The sequence below is a fragment of the Poromitra crassiceps genome (genome assembly GCF_964638095.1).
Source record: "Poromitra crassiceps genome assembly, chromosome: 10".
NCBI lineage: Eukaryota > Metazoa > Chordata > Actinopteri > Beryciformes > Melamphaidae > Poromitra > Poromitra crassiceps.
The window spans coordinates 1802711-1820217 of NC_139631.1; the positions used below are offsets into that span (position 1 = coordinate 1802711).

At 41.5% G+C, this 17507-nt stretch overlaps 1 protein-coding gene across 1 annotated transcript in view; it reads left to right on the forward strand.

Annotated features, from left to right (window-relative positions):
- LOC310783763 (piwi-like protein 2) overlaps nucleotides 1–17507 on the forward strand; it is a gene marked incomplete at both ends in the record, with an annotated part of 43373 nt that overhangs the window by 3802 nt on the left and 22064 nt on the right. Inside the window, 14 exons of the mRNA XM_083644669.1 lie at nucleotides 956–1073; nucleotides 3472–3582; nucleotides 3901–4018; nucleotides 4342–4466; nucleotides 6036–6116; nucleotides 6222–6335; nucleotides 7464–7652; nucleotides 7981–8065; nucleotides 9438–9530; nucleotides 10580–10720; nucleotides 11590–11703; nucleotides 12356–12544; nucleotides 13821–13922; nucleotides 14122–14238. Of these exons, the coding sequence (XP_083500795.1) occupies nucleotides 956–1073; nucleotides 3472–3582; nucleotides 3901–4018; nucleotides 4342–4466; nucleotides 6036–6116; nucleotides 6222–6335; nucleotides 7464–7652; nucleotides 7981–8065; nucleotides 9438–9530; nucleotides 10580–10720; nucleotides 11590–11703; nucleotides 12356–12544; nucleotides 13821–13922; nucleotides 14122–14238 (1697 nt within the window). The remainder of the gene's footprint in view (nucleotides 1–955; nucleotides 1074–3471; nucleotides 3583–3900; nucleotides 4019–4341; nucleotides 4467–6035; nucleotides 6117–6221; nucleotides 6336–7463; nucleotides 7653–7980; nucleotides 8066–9437; nucleotides 9531–10579; nucleotides 10721–11589; nucleotides 11704–12355; nucleotides 12545–13820; nucleotides 13923–14121; nucleotides 14239–17507) is intronic.

Consider the following 17507-nt stretch of genomic DNA (forward strand, 5'->3'; position numbering starts at 1 on the left):
ATGTAGAATAACATGAACACTGAGGAAAGCCACAGGCTGAAACGCGTCTTATGTATTGTACTGCTGCTGTGCAGATTAAGAATCTTTTAAATTAGATTCAAAAACTTGACCTGTGAGTGCTGCCAGTTTCACCTGATTCTTCCTTCACCCAACCTTCCACGATGTTTCATGAAAATCGGGCCAGTGGTGTTTACGTAATCCTGCAGAAAAACAGCACCGAAAACAACCTCCTTGGCAGAGGTAATAATTAGGTTTCATATTGTCACCAAAACACACATCATACAGATCATAAATGAGACCTACCGGTTATGGTTCACATATGGTCTAGGTGCCTAATGGCTATTACAGCTCACTGTGTGCAGTGTGTAATGGCTATGGCCCAACTGTATATAGGCCTAAAAGTCCCTCTTTGATGTGACCACTGACCAGTAGATATTACAAATCTGGCACATGGTTTACTAATCTGTGGTAAGAAAACCATGGCCAGAGATTTCCACATTCTTTTGTACCCCCCCCCCCCCCCCATTTCACGCTCAGAATGTTTATTTTGCTTTAAGCCATGCAATGTCTTTTACATTTTTTATTACCCTATAGTATCTGCTAATACTTTCCATGATGTTGTTTGCCACTAAGGAATTTGTTTTTTGGAATTACATGTTACTGAATGGTTGCTCAGTGGCTTTATGGTTTCTTTTGTTGCCTATGTGTCCCTATTTTGTTTAGTTTTTTTTTAAGGTTAAAGATATTTGAAATCACTAAAGATCAATGGTGATCAGGGACCTCATGTATAAAAGTGTTCTGTAACTCGGTCCTTGACTCCATCCTGTCTCAGTTCATATGATGGTCAACACCAATTCTTCCTAAATTGCACCTTTTGATTTGATCAAAAACACAGACTAGGTACATAAAACCATTCGCCATAATTGAGACATTGGGTGTTAACATTTTGTTGCAGGAAGGGGGACAGCTGGAGATTTTGGAGCAGAGTTGAAGCAGTGGCCTTCCCCAGGAGGTGTCATCAGTAGCCCAGGAAGCATTGGCCAACCTGAGGATGTGATGGGCAGAGGCAGCAGGTAGGAGACAGACCTGAGGAGGTGATGGGCAGAGGCAGCAGGTAGGAGACAGGAAGCATTGGCCAACCTGAGGAGATGATGGGCAGAGGCAGCAGGTAGGAGACAGGAAGCATTGGCCAACCTGAGGAGGTGATGAGCAGAGGCAGCAGGTAGGAGGCATTGGCCAACCTGAGGAGGTGATGGGCAGAGGCAGCAGGTAGGAGACAGACCTGAGGAGGTGATGGGCAGAGGCAGCAGGTAGGAGACAGACCTGAGGAGGTGATGGGCAGAAGCAGCAGGTAGGAGACAGGGGAGTGGCCACATCACATTAGTTGCTACAGCAGGGCGGCTAAACTAGTTCACACATTCCTCTTTATTTCCTGCCCAGAGTTTTTTTCATTGGCTTGTTCTATGCCCATTCAGTCTTTTAAATGTCATGAAGACGGTAATCTGACTAACCACCACATTCAGATTATAACTTGATTTCATCCTCTTTTTCTATCCAGGATGGTTGGAGTATTTGTTGCAATAGTTATGTAGTGGAGCACTTTTTGCACCTAGGCTATAAACATAAGAGCAGCTATTGATTGAGTGTGCACTGTGTAGACTCCATTAATCAGGATTGATCCAATTTCTCTGTGGTTACTCAAGTCTCCAGTTTAACAAAACAACAAATGATGTGAGTTTTATGGCATCAGACATTTTGTTCTTGGTTACAGGTGCTTTTATGAACTTAAATTAACTTAAATCTTGATCTAAATGAGAAGGGCAGAGGGCATGTTCATATATTAAACAAAAACATATTTCCTTTTTTGCATAATGAAATGTAGCTCCAATTCAACAAAGAAAGGTATCAGGTATCTTCAAATATGCTTTTAGAACGGGTATAGATATTGAAGTATTGGAAGCATTTATCAGTATTGATAAGTTTTCCGCTGATATCCAGCCCTGGCTCTCATTGATTTTGACTTGTTGCAGTTTCCTTGGCCGAGGCTTGTCCTCCTCAGACAGAGCAGCGATGCCTCTCCTGGGAGTAGGAAGAGGACCCCCCGTACCGCCTGCTTTACTTCCAGGTCCCATTCAGTCTGTTGCTCCAACCTCCGACCCGGCAGCACCTCTACAGCCTCATGCAGGTATGGAAAGTGAACAAAGAGTTTGGAAATTTTCAAGGTCTTCAGCCCAGGGAATGTGTCTGGAAAAATACACAACTTTGTACACAACTGAACTGACGGTAGTTATGCTTCCATGTACACAACTGACAGTATTTATATTTCCATCCAACTTCCAAGGGAATTTTAAATAAACCTTTTTAGATGTCTCAAAAATGCAACTTATGTGTGTGTCCATCACCTGGGTTTCAAGCATATAAATAGGCTTACTAAACATCAGCAACAAAACACATTCACTGCAAAAATGGTTGTAACTGTTGTTTTCCTTTCTGTCAGCTAATACTGGGCATATATCATACAAAACAAATGCACATCAATACGGCAATATTCTAATTCACCAACTAACCAGATGGGTGACAGACGAGAATGACATTTCTGGGAGGTTGTAGTGGACGGATATTTTACAGCAGTATGTTAGGATGAAGTCACTGGAGCAACACAGACTGTTGATGCCTTTTTATTAAGGTGCAGTAAAACATTTCAATGTTCAATACATCATCATATTGACTCTGATGAAGATGCTCAATACATCTTCATCATATTGACTGATGAAGATGAAGATGCATGATGGGACATTGAAATGTTAGTCTATGTTTTTACGGCATCTTAATAAAAAGGCATCAACATTCCGTGTTGCTCCAGTGACTTCTTCCTAACGTACTGCTGCTGTGTCCTCTGCTCCTGTGACGCACCGGATCTGCCTACAAGCTGAAGCACAGTGGAACTCCCTTTCTGCTGGATATTTTACACTATTTCACAATATCCTAAGACAAATGTTGACCAATGAGATTGAACTAAGTCTACATCATCATTTTTAATTCAATACATCCTGTACATCATTTGCATAAAATACTTTGATGGAAACTGAATTTGTATAATAAAAAAGAGATGTGGAAAAGTTTGACATTTTAAAATGCACAAAATGTGTAGGGACCACGCCCACTCCACCCCCCATGCAAGAGGTCACGCAGCTTCCTACTGGTGCACCAGCTAAGATAGAGATGCAGATGGAGGCAGTTCAGTAAGTATAACTTCTACTGTGCATCCATTGACCTTATACATGTTATGTTATACCTTCATGTTTGCGTGTATATATTTTGGTATGTTATGTGTCATGATGTTATGTGTCTCTCTTGACCAGGTCTCTTGAAAAAAGGGGACTACATGGTCAAATACATGTTGTGCTGTTGTGTGTCTTACGATGTTGTAAATATATCCATGCATGTTAATGTATGTTCTTCCCTGGTCAGTGTGCCGCTTGATAAAGCTGGTACAAAAGGAAAGCCTCTAACTGTGGCCTCAAACCACATCCCCATTTGCTGCAAGAATGAGGCCGTTTATCAGTACCACGTTACCTTCATGTAAGTGACACATCTCACTCAGTACTCTGTTTACTTGGTATTCATTCAGCTGTCAATCAGCCAAAATTACTGGAGGGATTGCAAAATTAAAATAACTACAATAAATTATAATGACACTAAAAAAATACCCTCTGACACATACAATAAGTTGTACTCCAAATGTTTACAATTGTATAGAATTACAGAGGAACCGCTTAATACCGCTAGGCCATTCTAAAGCAATTTATTTTATTTTATTTAATGGTAATCAATACTGGTTCTTGTAAATGTGAATACTATTCATGTTCAAGTGTTTGTGTTTCCAATGATATCTTTCAGCCCAAATGTTGAGTCAATGGGAATGCGTTTCGGCATGATGAAAGACCATCGCTTGACCACAGGAGAAGTAGTGGCTTTTGATGGCTCAATACTTTACCTGCCAGTCAAGATGAATGATGTAGGTATCACACTTATGGTTATTGGTTGGATGACTTAAGTCATTTTGTCTATTGTAGCACAGGCTTGATGTTAGCTGAAGTTGCCAAGCACCCACAGTATGAATTTTACTCAAATTAATTTCATGAGGAAGTGTCTTGTAATTTTGAGTTGATTTGACTGTAAGAATGCATCCAGACTGAGACTCGCAACATTCCTACACAGATCTAGAAACTATGGAAAATAGTCAGTTTTCAGGTATTGAATTTTCATTGTGTAGAATGTGTCAGAACCTGGGACCTTAACCCCGGTTTTTGGATCGTGTGTTATCTGGTCCTTCTGCAGGTGGTTTCCCTGAAGAGTGTGAGACGCACTGACAACGAGGAAATAGAAATCAAAGTCCAGATGACGAAGATTCTGCCACCCAACTCTGATCTGTGCATCCCCTTCTATAATGTGGTGCTTAGGAGGTATAGTATTAAGCAAGCTGTATGCTTTAGAACACCCCTTAGCTGTTCTAAAGTCACTGTAAATCACAGCCTCAAGGGGCTTATTGCTTTTATTAAACGCTTACTACATAATAGCCTACCCGGTAAGGTTTGGGCAACAAAAAATGCAATATTGATAACAAATAATCTTTCTTCCGCCAAGCAATGTAGTCCTTCAAGCCCCCCTCCACTCAGTCATCTGATTCTGTGCTATACGCCCCCTAAAAACAGTGCAAGTTACGCCAGAAACGGTATTCCCTCTACTAGCTTAGCTGCAAGAATAACGTTAGCCAATGAAATGGTTAATAAGCTAATGTTTTGGTCACTCAGTGGCATTTTGAGGCTGACGAACAGGCAGCCGGCTTAGTTAATGTTAGCTAACATGGTGCAGTAATACTTTGATGTGGTCACAGGTGTGTGTTTATATTTTACAACAGCTTCAAACACGGCTCAGCCAATCGCAATCAAGGACCGGAACTATCCGTTTTATAAACAGGGTTCCTACACTTCTCAGGAAAATCTTATTATAGACTTACTGTATGTATAGATTAGGAGTGTCAAAAATAATCGATTATAACATCGTGATGCGGACGTGCACGATTCTGCATCGATTCACAAATGTCAAAAATCGAATTTTTTTAAATAATCGAATAAAATATAATGGAAGTACATGCATTTGTTTATTTTAGTTATGGATCATAATACAATGCAATTCCAAATGCACTTTTATTTTAAAACTAGCCACACAGTGAGAAAAAAGAAAGTGAGAAAAAATAAATCATGTATTGGGGGAAAAAAGTGATGCATCGATTATCGATGCATCGATAATCGTTTTATAATCTAATCGTAGCCCTCTGAATCGTAATCGAATCGTGAGGCCAGTGAAGATTAACAGCCCTAGTATAGATGCAGTGTCATTTTCATATATCTGAGTATCTGTTGTTGCATCAAATACCTTTCATATATAGTGAGTTGACAGTCTTATGCCCTGCCCCTATAAACATTCATCTCACTATTATAATAAGGCGGCGCAGCGAGGCACAATTGCCCAACTGTGCATGCCTGTTAACGGACGAAGTGTTCAGTGCTAGAAATGAGTGTGATATTTCTAGTCATATTGAATACCGACTGAAACCTACTGCCCTCCACCACAATGACATGATTTAAATCAGTTTTGACTGCCCAAGCTTTTGATAAAGAAAACGGCATGGCCAGTCCAGTGTGTGAGAGTGGGGTGGAAGCTCATTCGTGTCGTGGCTAATAAGTTAGCCCCCTCCTTTTTCTCTCCACATGATGTCTTATGCATTGTGTTCACTTCACTCACAGCTTCAAGCTCAAATGTGCTCCCTGGAGAGGCCCAAGCTGTTTCACACAAACCCAGACTGCTTTAGAAAATGTTCCATTTTCACTAAAAGCCCTTCACTGAAATAACCTAAACAGCTAGTTATTGTAAGCAAATACGCTGCTGCTACTACCACCACCGTCCCCTTTCAAAGAAAAAATAGATCAAGATGGTCAAAGTAAAGTATTTTTCTTTATTATTTTGTCAAGGGTAATGAAGATGGTTGGATTGAAGCTAGTGGGCCGGAATCACTATGATCCAGAAAGTGCAGTCATTCTTGGAAAACATCGGTGAGTATTGAGTTACATTTTGGCCTCTGAGAGGCCAGACCGCAGCTAATATGTTTGAGACTTAGCAGCTACGTTTCCTTCAAAACCCTGGTTGTCTTTTTGCAGGCTGCAGGTGTGGCCAGGCTATGCAACCTGTATCAAGCGTACAGATGGAGGACTCTACTTGTCGGTGGATGTGTCTCACAAAGTTCTCCGCAACGACTCTGTGATGGATGTCATGTTAGTACACTCAGCATCTCACTGGCCCCAGGAGCCACAGCAGCAATAAAAGCCATACATTAAAAGAGAACTTATAGCTACAATAACACCCGTAGATGTCTTTGGCCCACTTGGCAACATTTTGAAACTATATTGGACTCCTAAAAAATGAATTGACAATAGCATGAGAATAGTAACATTAATTACCAGTTAAATGCAAATTGCTAAAATATATTTTCAGTTGTGTTTATAGGTTTGCAAATCATATCTTCAGGCAGGCTAGTCTGAGACTTTAATCCATACATGGACAAAATGCGGCCCCAGGGCCGTACCCGGCCCCTGGACCATCTCAATCCGGCCCCCAACATCCTCAAAGAAAAACAAAACAACCCCCAAAAACTAAATAAAATGTAGAATTATGTTAGTAAATCTCATCTGCTCCAGCCATTGGATTTGTATCACTATTATATCAGGGGATTAACAGGAGAAATGACAAATCACAACGGGAGAGAGGGTTAAAAATAGGGAGACTCCCGCGAAAATATGCAGTGTTGACATGTATGATGTCCAATGTGTGGCCCTTCGCTTACTTTATGTGACGGTATGGCCCTCTGGAAAATAATGGGAAATGCTATAGGCTTATAGCATCTAGCTATCAAATTAATATATAAAACCCTTTCAACAGACGGGGGGATTATCTATCCTATACATCACTGACGCCCCCCCTCTCTCATCTCAAGAGGAGCGTCGTCATATCATGGAGCCATACGCCACACTTAAACTGGTTATTTGTTCAATAAAGCTTGTTAAAACTTCCTACGAGTCTCTCATGATTGAAGTGTGGTCTTTGACTGAATTTCAATCATGGAAGACTAACCTCTACACAGCATAGTTTAGAGCACCCCATGCGTACATGCCCCTCGTCATTCAGGGTGTGTAACTCCTTAGTGACATCACTGATGACATCACAATTGCTTGAGTGACATCACTGATGACATCACTGGTGACATCACAATTGCTCGAGTGACATCACTAGTGACATCACAACTGCCCCTTCTCCATTTCCCAATATCCAATCAGCTAAGGACATCTGTCTCTCCTTGCTACATGAGAGCAAATCCATGATCTTTGATGCCCACTGTTTTCCAGGAGAGTGATGTACCAACAGAGCAAAGAAAGCTTCCAAGATGAATGCGCCAAGGAGCTGATCGGTGCCATCGTCATCACCCGGTACAATAACAACACCTACCGCATCGATGACATTGAGTGGAACAAGTCTCCCAAAGATACCTTCACTCTGTTTGATGGCTCAACAACAACCTTCGTGGACTACTACAAGTAAGCTTAAGTCATTACAACTGAACTGAAAAAAGCCTTAATATAAACGATAGTGGCTATGTTTGTCTATTTGTGTGTTATAATGTTGGCCAGGCCTTTCTGAAGCCAGCAGTGCAACTTGTACAAGTGTAATATTTGTTATAGTTGGCTGTTATTTTTTGTTTATCTTAGTAATTGTTTAATCAAAGTTCTATACTAACATTAGTACTACTACTACTATTACTACTGCTGCTGTTACCTACTACGGTTGTTGCTGTTGTTGTTGTTGTTGCTGTTGCTGGTGGTGTCATTGTGCCATTGAATCGGTTCATATTTTGTGTCCAAACAGAAAACATTACGGGATTACAATCAAAGAGATGGACCAGCCTCTGCTCATCAATCGGCCAAAGGAGAGGTCCAAGCCTGGTGGGAAGGTAAAAGTCTGCACCAAGTATTTATTTCAACAAGGCTCACAGGTCAGACATGATTTCTGTAATGGCAAGATAAAGCCCTCTCACTTTGGCTTGTCAGTAGACCTCATCTGATTTCTTGCAGCAGAGTGCCCCCTTGTGGCTAGAATGAGTATCAGAGCATAACTGCAGAATATTAACCCACGTTTTATAATAATAAACAAGACCTTGCAAAGTATTAAAAGTTGTTAAAGACCAGCTGAAATGGGTCTGAGAGGGTCATGTGACGTGTTCAGACTGATACAGGGTAGAGAGTCGGGACATAGTGTTGGGGGACTTTGGCCAATCCTAGTGTTTGAATGATGCATAGGGCTTGCTCTGCCCCCAAATCCAATGGGATCATCATCCCACGAGTCCTTTGCATTCTACATTTAATGAAGACATTACCGTTCATTTTATTTTGTATGTTACATACTTATTGCCCAAGTATATTAACATTTTATGTGCTAGAAAAGTCCAGGTAAGCACTAGGCAGCCATGTTGCCTGCTCAGAATTCCTCCTCACCATGAAGATTGATTGACAGCTGTCATATCATGATATGATTGGTTGAAATGGGGTAGAAATTTGTAGTACTGCCTGACATCAGCAAACTAGATGACTGTTATGAATGATCTTTTCATGTGAAAAATCCAAGAATTGGGATTTTTGTCATCTTTTTGTTGTTGCATTCTTAAATAGGTGCACTTATAACCAGGGATGTCATCTAAAATAGAAAAAGAAAAACAACAACATTTCAGCTCAAGTTTAAATCAATTTAGGGAAAATAGGGCCCTTAAAAAGTCTTAATCACCATTTGATGATGGCGATTGAAGCTATTGAATTTAACTTGAGAATTCCTGCATATACCCTGTAATTATACCATTACAATCTTTAGTGTTCCCACAGGTTGACAGTTTACATGTGGTGGTTGTTTGGGGTGGTGTGTGGGGAGATATTCTGTTGTGATTTGATTTAATTTCAGTACATCAGCCTATTGTGGATTATGGATTACCGTAGTTGCTTGTCCTTACCTGTAGTGACGGCAGTGTGGAATCCAATGGTGAACAGGGACAGTATGCTAGTCTTTCCACTGCACTCATGTTAACAAACGAATTAACGCATGCAGGAGTTTGGAGAAAATTGTAGAAATGAGGCGTTCACTTTTTAGAGATTACACTCAGCAACTCACGCATGCCTTATGTTTTCTATATGGGTAGATGATCTGTTAGTCCATCAAGAGCATATTTAAGATACATTATACTAAAGGTAAAGAGGAAATGATACCACAAGTATGAAGCAACAATAAAAAAAAGTATCTCTGTTAAATTAACTAACCTACAAATTGATGTATTGCAGCAAATAATTACAGGCGAGATCCTTCTAGTGCCAGAGCTCTCCTTCATGACGGGCATCCCTGACAAAATGAGGAAGGACTTCCGAGCCATGAAGGTAAGGTGGATGTGTCGCTGTCAGCACAGTGTACTTCTTCCTCATATCAACGTAGCATGAAGCACACCACCAACATGAAACAGCTGTATATCAGCTGTATATCATGGGAAGGTATGGGAAATTATTTTCACAATTTCTTTTCTTTTCCTTTCTTTTAAAAGTATAGAAACATTGCCTACCACCACCGAGACCCGGGTTCATTTCTCTGCAGCGTTCCTTTCAGCTTGGTCAGACGTTCCTACAGACACAATTGGTCATGTCTGCGGGTGGGTGCCCCATAACTGATGACATCAGTGTGTGTGCCCCCCTATGACATCACTGATCCATCACTGATCAGTCTTGTCACAATGCCTCCTTGTGTGTGTGTGCGCCCTTATGACATCACTGATGATATCACATCATTAGCTAATTAGCCTAATTAAATAATCTGGCTCCGTCAGGTCCGCAGGGGTGCACTTTACACACCCTGAAGGTTTCAACCCGATCGCGCGTAAAACAGCATAGCTGTGGCCGAACACAGAACTTGAAACAAACAGAGCCCACATACTCAATTTTATATATATGCTGCGCGGCCTCGCCCATAGCTCGGCCTCGCCTGCCCTATTGGCGCACGTGTGTGTGATGCTCACTAAATGTTATTGCATCAGTGATGTCACAATGCCTCCGTGTGTGTGTGTGTGTGTCCCGTTATGATATCACTGATGACATCATCAGTGACCGTACCGCATCTGTTCCAGAGGCGATGTACATTATCCCTAAACATGCATATCAATGGGAATCTGCTCCCAGGATCCATCCGGGCCTCGGACTCCCTTGCTGCCTTCAAAAGCAGCCTAAAGACCCACCTTTTTCACGCTGCGTTCGACTAGGGCCTGTTTTTAATCCTCTATTTAGGTGTTTTTGTTTTTATTTTATTTTTTATTCTGTTTTTATTCTTGTACTTTCTCTTGTGAATCACCTTGAGATGTCAGTTTTGATTTGAAAGTGTGCTATACAAATACAATTCATTATTATTATCATTATATCAATGTCTTTACCACCCATTGTAGGACATAACCATGCATATCAATGTGAGTGCTGAACAGCACACACAGGCCATAAAGCAGCTTTTGAAGAACATCAGCACCAACCCTGACAGCCAGAAGGAGCTCAGCCGATGGGGACTGGACCTCGGCAACAACATCATGGTGGTGAGGCCCTGTGTTTACATTTCAAGAGTTCATTTCTAAAATGCTGTGTATCCATTTAGGACAAAGGTCCTTTTTGGGCTGAGTTGGGCAGCCACACTGATCCATTGTCTCTGTCCATGAACGTTCATTTCAGTTCATTTTCAGGATGGCTGTCCATTATCTGGACAAGGCTGTTGACACCTTGAACACATTTGAACTTATTATTTCTGGAATGATCGATTGGTCGCTGTCCATTTAGCCAATTAGAGACATTCCTTTTGGGAAAGGTAGTGGAGAGCACAGACAAGGTACAACTTAGGGATGTCAACGGTTAACCGTTGAGCGCCGACGTTTGTGACCGGTTGCACATGCCGGTCAATTGGTTAATTTGCGTACAACAGTGTTACCAATCTGGTGAAGGGTTAATCTTCAACTGCTTAGTGCTGTGCATAAGCATGGTCAGAGCTGTGCTTTAATTCACACACATTCCGACTCTGCTTGAAAGTGGTCATCCACATGGTTTACACACATTTGTATCTACTCTATGCACTGTTGATCAATGACGGCCCTGGTCTTCAGAGATTCATTCTAGCCATCTAATCAGGGACTGAGTTATGCCCAACTGAATGAAATTAAATAGCTGCTAGGATAGAAAACCATCAGTAATCTATAATCATCTGGTCTGCGGACCAGAATTGAGAACCACTGGAGTCTTCCTATATAATATTTTACTACTTTTACTATTTTTACTACTACGACTACGACTACTAGCTGTCCTTTTGGCTGCAGTAAAGCTTGATTCTACTCTCCATAGCTCCAGTTCTTGAGTGGTTGGTCATACAGGGTATTCAGGACAGGATATTGGAGTGTGATGGTTTTCTCTGTTGCAGATTCAAGGCAGAACTCTGCCCATGGAGACCATCTGTCTGCAGTCGCAATCCTTTGTCACTGGCCCTGATGTATCCTGGTCCAGGGAGGTTTGCAGGGATGCTTCAATCAGCTGTGTGAGTTTGGGGGTGCATTGTGGGAAAATTCTGGTGCTGTCTCCCCATTTTGTAGAACTCCATTAAAGACCCTGTAAAGTTATGTTTTAAGATGTACTGTATATCAAAGACTATTTTGAATAATAATTTGTCTGTTGGTTGTTTCCCCCACATATGTATTTGTTTAATTATCTTGTTAAAATTCCCCTCCTTTAATTAAAAACCCAAGGCAACCAATCAGGTTTATCTCTAGAACATAACTACTAGGCAATCACAGCATACAAACAAGGGCTTTAATGGCTGAATACTGGAAAGGGATTGGCTCCAGTATTTGTGATGTCACGAATCATGCTAGTTGAAAATCGCAAGAAGAAACAAGAAGAAAAACATAATTTTGACTTTAGGCAGTCTGCAATTTCAACACGGGGACACAATTGTAAAGCAGAGAAAGTTGGGCAGCAGTTGAGGTATACAGCTGTAGGTGTTTTTTTATGTCTTTAACTCAATGCCCGGCCGCCAGTGTTTAAAAAAAAAAAAGTTGCCAGCCGCCACCACCAGTGTCTTTGATGACCAGTTCTCTTCCTGACCGGCAGGCTTGGCAGAGAGTTTGAGGCCTTGTTCCTTTAGTAATTGTAGTTTTGTTTTTTCACCAACTGACCTATCTTTCACTCAGATCCCCATGAATGTCTGGGCCATCTTCTACCCACGCCGCTGTGCAGAGCAGGCTGAGGAGCTGGTTTCCACTTTCCACAAGGTGGCTGGGCCTATGGGGCAGCGGATGCAGCGTCCCATTCGTGTGGAGCTGAAGGACGATCGCACAGAGACCTACGTGAAGAGTATCCACTCTCAGCTCACCAGTGAGGTATGACATGCCTATCGCTGACAAAATACTGTGTGAGAGTTGCAATTAAGTAGATGACAGAAAAGTGGTAGCATTTGCTCTGGTTGAAAAAAGATACTATATAAAACAAATAAAAAGAACTTTGAACTGTGTTTTAAAGAACAATGAAACAGGCAAATGGACTATACTGTATAGACGGTTTTCACCAGAGCGCAATCCCACAGCACTTCCTTTTTCTCAGCATTCGGCAAACTGCAGAAATATTCACTTGACATCGTTACTTTTGTTTTCGCCGCTCAGCTGTATAGACGGTTTTCACGGAATGGTCAGTCCTGCACTTGAATGTTTTTTTTCCTTTTATGTCCATAGCAAACACTGCAACAGGAAGTGAGCGGGGGTTCAATTTAGAAGTTTTTGTTGTCAAGTTAAAACCGTCTATACAAGTCTGCTGGTGAAAATGTGTTGTCAGAAGTGATTAAATGTAGAAGTAGGGATACGCCTACCAGGATGTTTGGAGCCGTCACTGATCACTCTGTATAGAGTACCGCAGGGATGATATATTTTTGTTGGCTTTATCCAGAAATCGCCGCCATTTGGTTCTTCAGTGGAAAAGTCGATGGGGTTTTAGAATGGGGATTTCACTTAAATGCATAAAAAAAGGGCTGTGGTTAACAAAAGTTTATGGGAATGCGAATTTGGGTTCAGCATGATACTCTTCACAAACGTGAATAACTTGTATGCATTTTGAAGCGGTTTCTAAAAATCCCGCTTAAAAAAACGCATTTACATTCCAAAAGTCATCAAAGTTATTCACGTTTGTGAAGATGATCATGCTGAACCCAAATTCGCGTTCCCATAAACTTTTGTTAACCACAACCTTATTTTATGCATTTTAAGCGAAACCCCCATGTTAAATCCCATAGACTTTTCCTCTCAAGAACCCGGAAGTATACTTCCGGACTCATTCCTGCGGCTCTCTATAGGCTGTTACCGTTCTTTTGGTTGTTGTTTTGTAATGTTTGATACTGACTGTTCCTGCTATAATTCACTTCTTTCAATTAAATGGAGTTGTAGTCTAGATGTTGAAACTCATGACAAGGCCCTCCAAATATTCAATTACATCAGACAAAAGGCAAGTGGCACATTTTTAAGTGGTGCAGCCGCTTCTGTAAGTTCTTGCTGAGATTTGAGCAGCGCACTGAGATTTTAATAGCGCACAAAAATCAATGGTCAAAGTATCACCACTTGTACAATTCAGCATTGAGGAGTAATTTTTCTCTCTCTCCTTTGATTTCAGCCCAACATCCAGCTGGTCGTCGTCATCCTGGTCGGCAACAGAGACGACCTCTACAGCGCCATCAAGAAGCTCTGCTGTGTGCAAAGCCCCATCCCCTCCCAGGTTTGTCATCCTGGTCCAAACATTCATCCAAGTTGATTTTAATCTGTTTTTGAGTTGAGAAGAAAGGTGAAAGAGACTGAGAGAAATTGCACCATTTCCAACATACCTTTCCCTGTTTTTAAAGCATTTTCCCTCAATAAGAGTTTCCCCCCTAATATTTCTTGTTAAATCACTCTGGCTTTCACTTTATTACGTGTAGGCCATCAATGTCCGGACAATCTCACAGCCACAGAAATTGAGGAGTGTTGCCCAAAAAATCCTCTTGCAGATGAACAGCAAACTAGGGGGCGAGCTGTGGACTGTCAATGTCCCTCTGGTGAGTATTTTTTATTACTAGAGAAGGACGCTTACCGTCTACTGCTACAGTGGATGGTGTATCACAAAATCATCCCAAAAATCAACTACCGGTAATCAATATTTAACTAGTCTCGCTTAGCAGACCTGTCTTCACATTAATGCTGTATCAGCACTGGCGAAATGTCTGGCTCAACCTACTATAATTTTGGTATATGGAAAAAACTCTCTGCTCTTGTCTTTACCAGTGATTAGCATCTTCTGCAGCACTGAACACACAGGAAGCTGTAACACGGTGCTCTTGCGAAATAGTGTCAGGGGGGAACTTGTTTCCCTGGAACCAAATGTCTAAATCCCTGGGGGAAAAAAGCCACACAAAACAGTAAAATGTATGTTGAGTATGTAAAACTTGCCATTTTCAGCATGTAGGTTGCTAGCTCGGAGGCGGTGCAGCAGGCATTCACTGGGTTTCCATCCAAATGTATCGCAACTTTTAATGGAATTTTCAGAAAGTCGTCAAAAGAAAATGCGAAATAATCTGCGTTTCCATCCACTGCTATTTTGTGAATTATAGAGCTGACAATCACCTCGTGTTTGAGGCTGTCTGAGCTGCTGATCAGCTGCTAGACCCGATATACAGCTCTATTAAACACATCTAACGTTATTCATTTAAAGTTTCTTGATGATCTACAAGTAGACAAAGGTACCATAACGCCATTTCTGGATTACAAATTCTGAGTCAAAGACAGCCCTAGTAAATACTATAATTTTCATTGAACAGTGAATCAGGGGAGAGCGCGAACGCAGTCCCCCACTACCACAAATTATGCAATCGAGATTCCCACATTTGGGGAATTCGCACAGGTCAGCACAGCCGGAGTGCAATGGCCGAGCCTCGCCATGGGTGAACCACCTTCATGATCATGGTGTCTCCCTTGCCAGGTAAGTATGAGTTGTACACATCAGACTGAGGGGAGTCACTCACACACACTCCACTGTGGAGGACGGTGCTGATATTATGTATCAAAATTAATCAACTGATCCACAGTCTGTGACATTTGCTCAACCTCATTTTGTTCCCCCCGCTGTTAAAAGAATCACAAAAAGCATGCTATTTCTCTTGAGAAGGTTACATTGTGTTTATTTTATTTTCCCATGATGCAATGCTGCATGGCCATACAGAAGCCAAACATATTTCACATATTTCATCTACACTATCTCTGAAAAATGCCCAACAGCCCAAGAGCAAACTGAAAAATGTTCAAACTAAAGCATGCCAGGAATAAGAGGTTGTTTGATCCACATAAAATGGAGGAAAAAAGGTATAAAACAGTACACAGAGCACATGGTCCTTTTGTCCTGCTCAAAAGCTTCTTCCTGTTTTCCCACTGCTAGTGGCATCTAACAACCCCCCACTACTGCCACCTACTGTTGGAGTGTAAACTAGTTATTTACACCAGAGGTTACCATCCCAAGTACCCCTCACTGCAGTGTGGAGGAGCTCAACGTGGGCGTAGTCTAACCTCGTTGCCACTTCAGGCGTCAAGATCTGCGATGCTCTGCATCTGCCATGTGAGAGATGCAGAGTTCTCTATAAAATAGACTGTAACTCGCTTTATTCTGAACCGATTTTCATGAAATTTGGTTTGTTATAAACATGAGATATTGAACATGAGACAGGTTACCAGTGCCCTTGTTTGTTTTAGCTTGCACATTTCTGTGCGTGAGTAGGCCTACTTTGAGAGCAATGCAAACCAAAGTCAAATTCCTTGTATGTGTATGGGCAATAAAGCTGATTCTGATTAATACTTATTGGAATTAAATTCAGTTACTGGGGTGGATATAATTAGCTCTATGCTAAATTATAGCACCTTATATTTATAACAGATAGCTTGGAATATACATCTACATTCTGTGAATACTAGGGATGCACGATAATTATCGGACCGATAAATTATCGGCCGATATGGCCATTTTGCGTTATTATTTATTCTTCCGATAATGGCCTTTTTCCGATAAATTAACAGCCCATAATCAGGCTTTGTTTTTTGCCTCACATCGGAGCTATCGTTGTCGCACGCTTGTGACATCACAGCTGCGACGGCCAAACATGGCTGCTGCCATTCAGTATGTTGCCGTTTTTCACAGTTTAGATGATCACAGCTATTGTAATTTGCAATCCATGTCCCGCACGGGTTTCGAGAGGAGGGCAAACATTTATTACATTAAACCAAAGCTGGCGATGATGCAGCGGAATTGTTTGTTTACGTTAGCTTAGCGAGTGTTAGCGTTAGCTCGTAGCGCGGCCTACACTTCAGGCTCGCCCGCTTGGCAGACACACTGTCACTGCTTGTGATCAAACAGCCCCGTAAAAGCACTTCATACTCACAGAGCTGGTGTAAACATATAGAAACTAATGGAAACCCCTTTATCTGAAATGAAACATCCAGGGATTGTGTATTTAACTCCAAAAAAACAACACGCTAATGTTAAGCTAACCGCGCTAGCCGGGAGTCCCACTATAACAAAGGGACTTTGGAGCTGGACAGAGCCATTTAACAGAGCCAAAACAAAGGTGCAGTCGCGCACATTAGGCTACATAAAAAGCATCAGTCAACATAACATGACAATAAGAGCCTAAATTATTATGCCTTTTGTCATTGTGTTTTATCTGCAGACTAAGCAGGCATTCACTGGGTTTCCATCCAAATGTATCGCAACTTTTAATGGAATTTTCAGAAAGTCGTCAAAAGAAAATGCAAAATAATCTGCGTTTCCATCCACTGCTATTTTGTGAATTATAGAGCTGACAATCACCTCGTGTTTGAGGCTGTCTGAGCTGCTGATCAGCTGCTAGACCCGATATACAGCTCTATTAAACACATCTAACGTTATTCATTTAAAGTTTCTTGATGATCTACAAGTAGACAAAGGTACCATAACGCCATTTCTGGATTACAAATTCTGAGTCAAAGACAGCCCTAGTAAATACTATCATTTTCATTGAACAGTGAATCAGGGGAGAGCGCGAACGCAGTCCCCCACTACCACAAATTATGCAATCGAGATTCCCACATTTGGGGAATTCGCACAGGTCAGCACAGCCGGAGTGCAATGGCCGAGCCTCGCCATGGGTGAACCACCTTCATGATCATGGTGTCTCCCTTGCCAGGTAAGTATGAGTTGTACACATCAGACTGAGGGGAGTCACTCACACACACTCCACTGTGGAGGACGGTGCTGATATTATGTATCAAAATTAATCAACTGATCCACAGTCTGTGACATTTG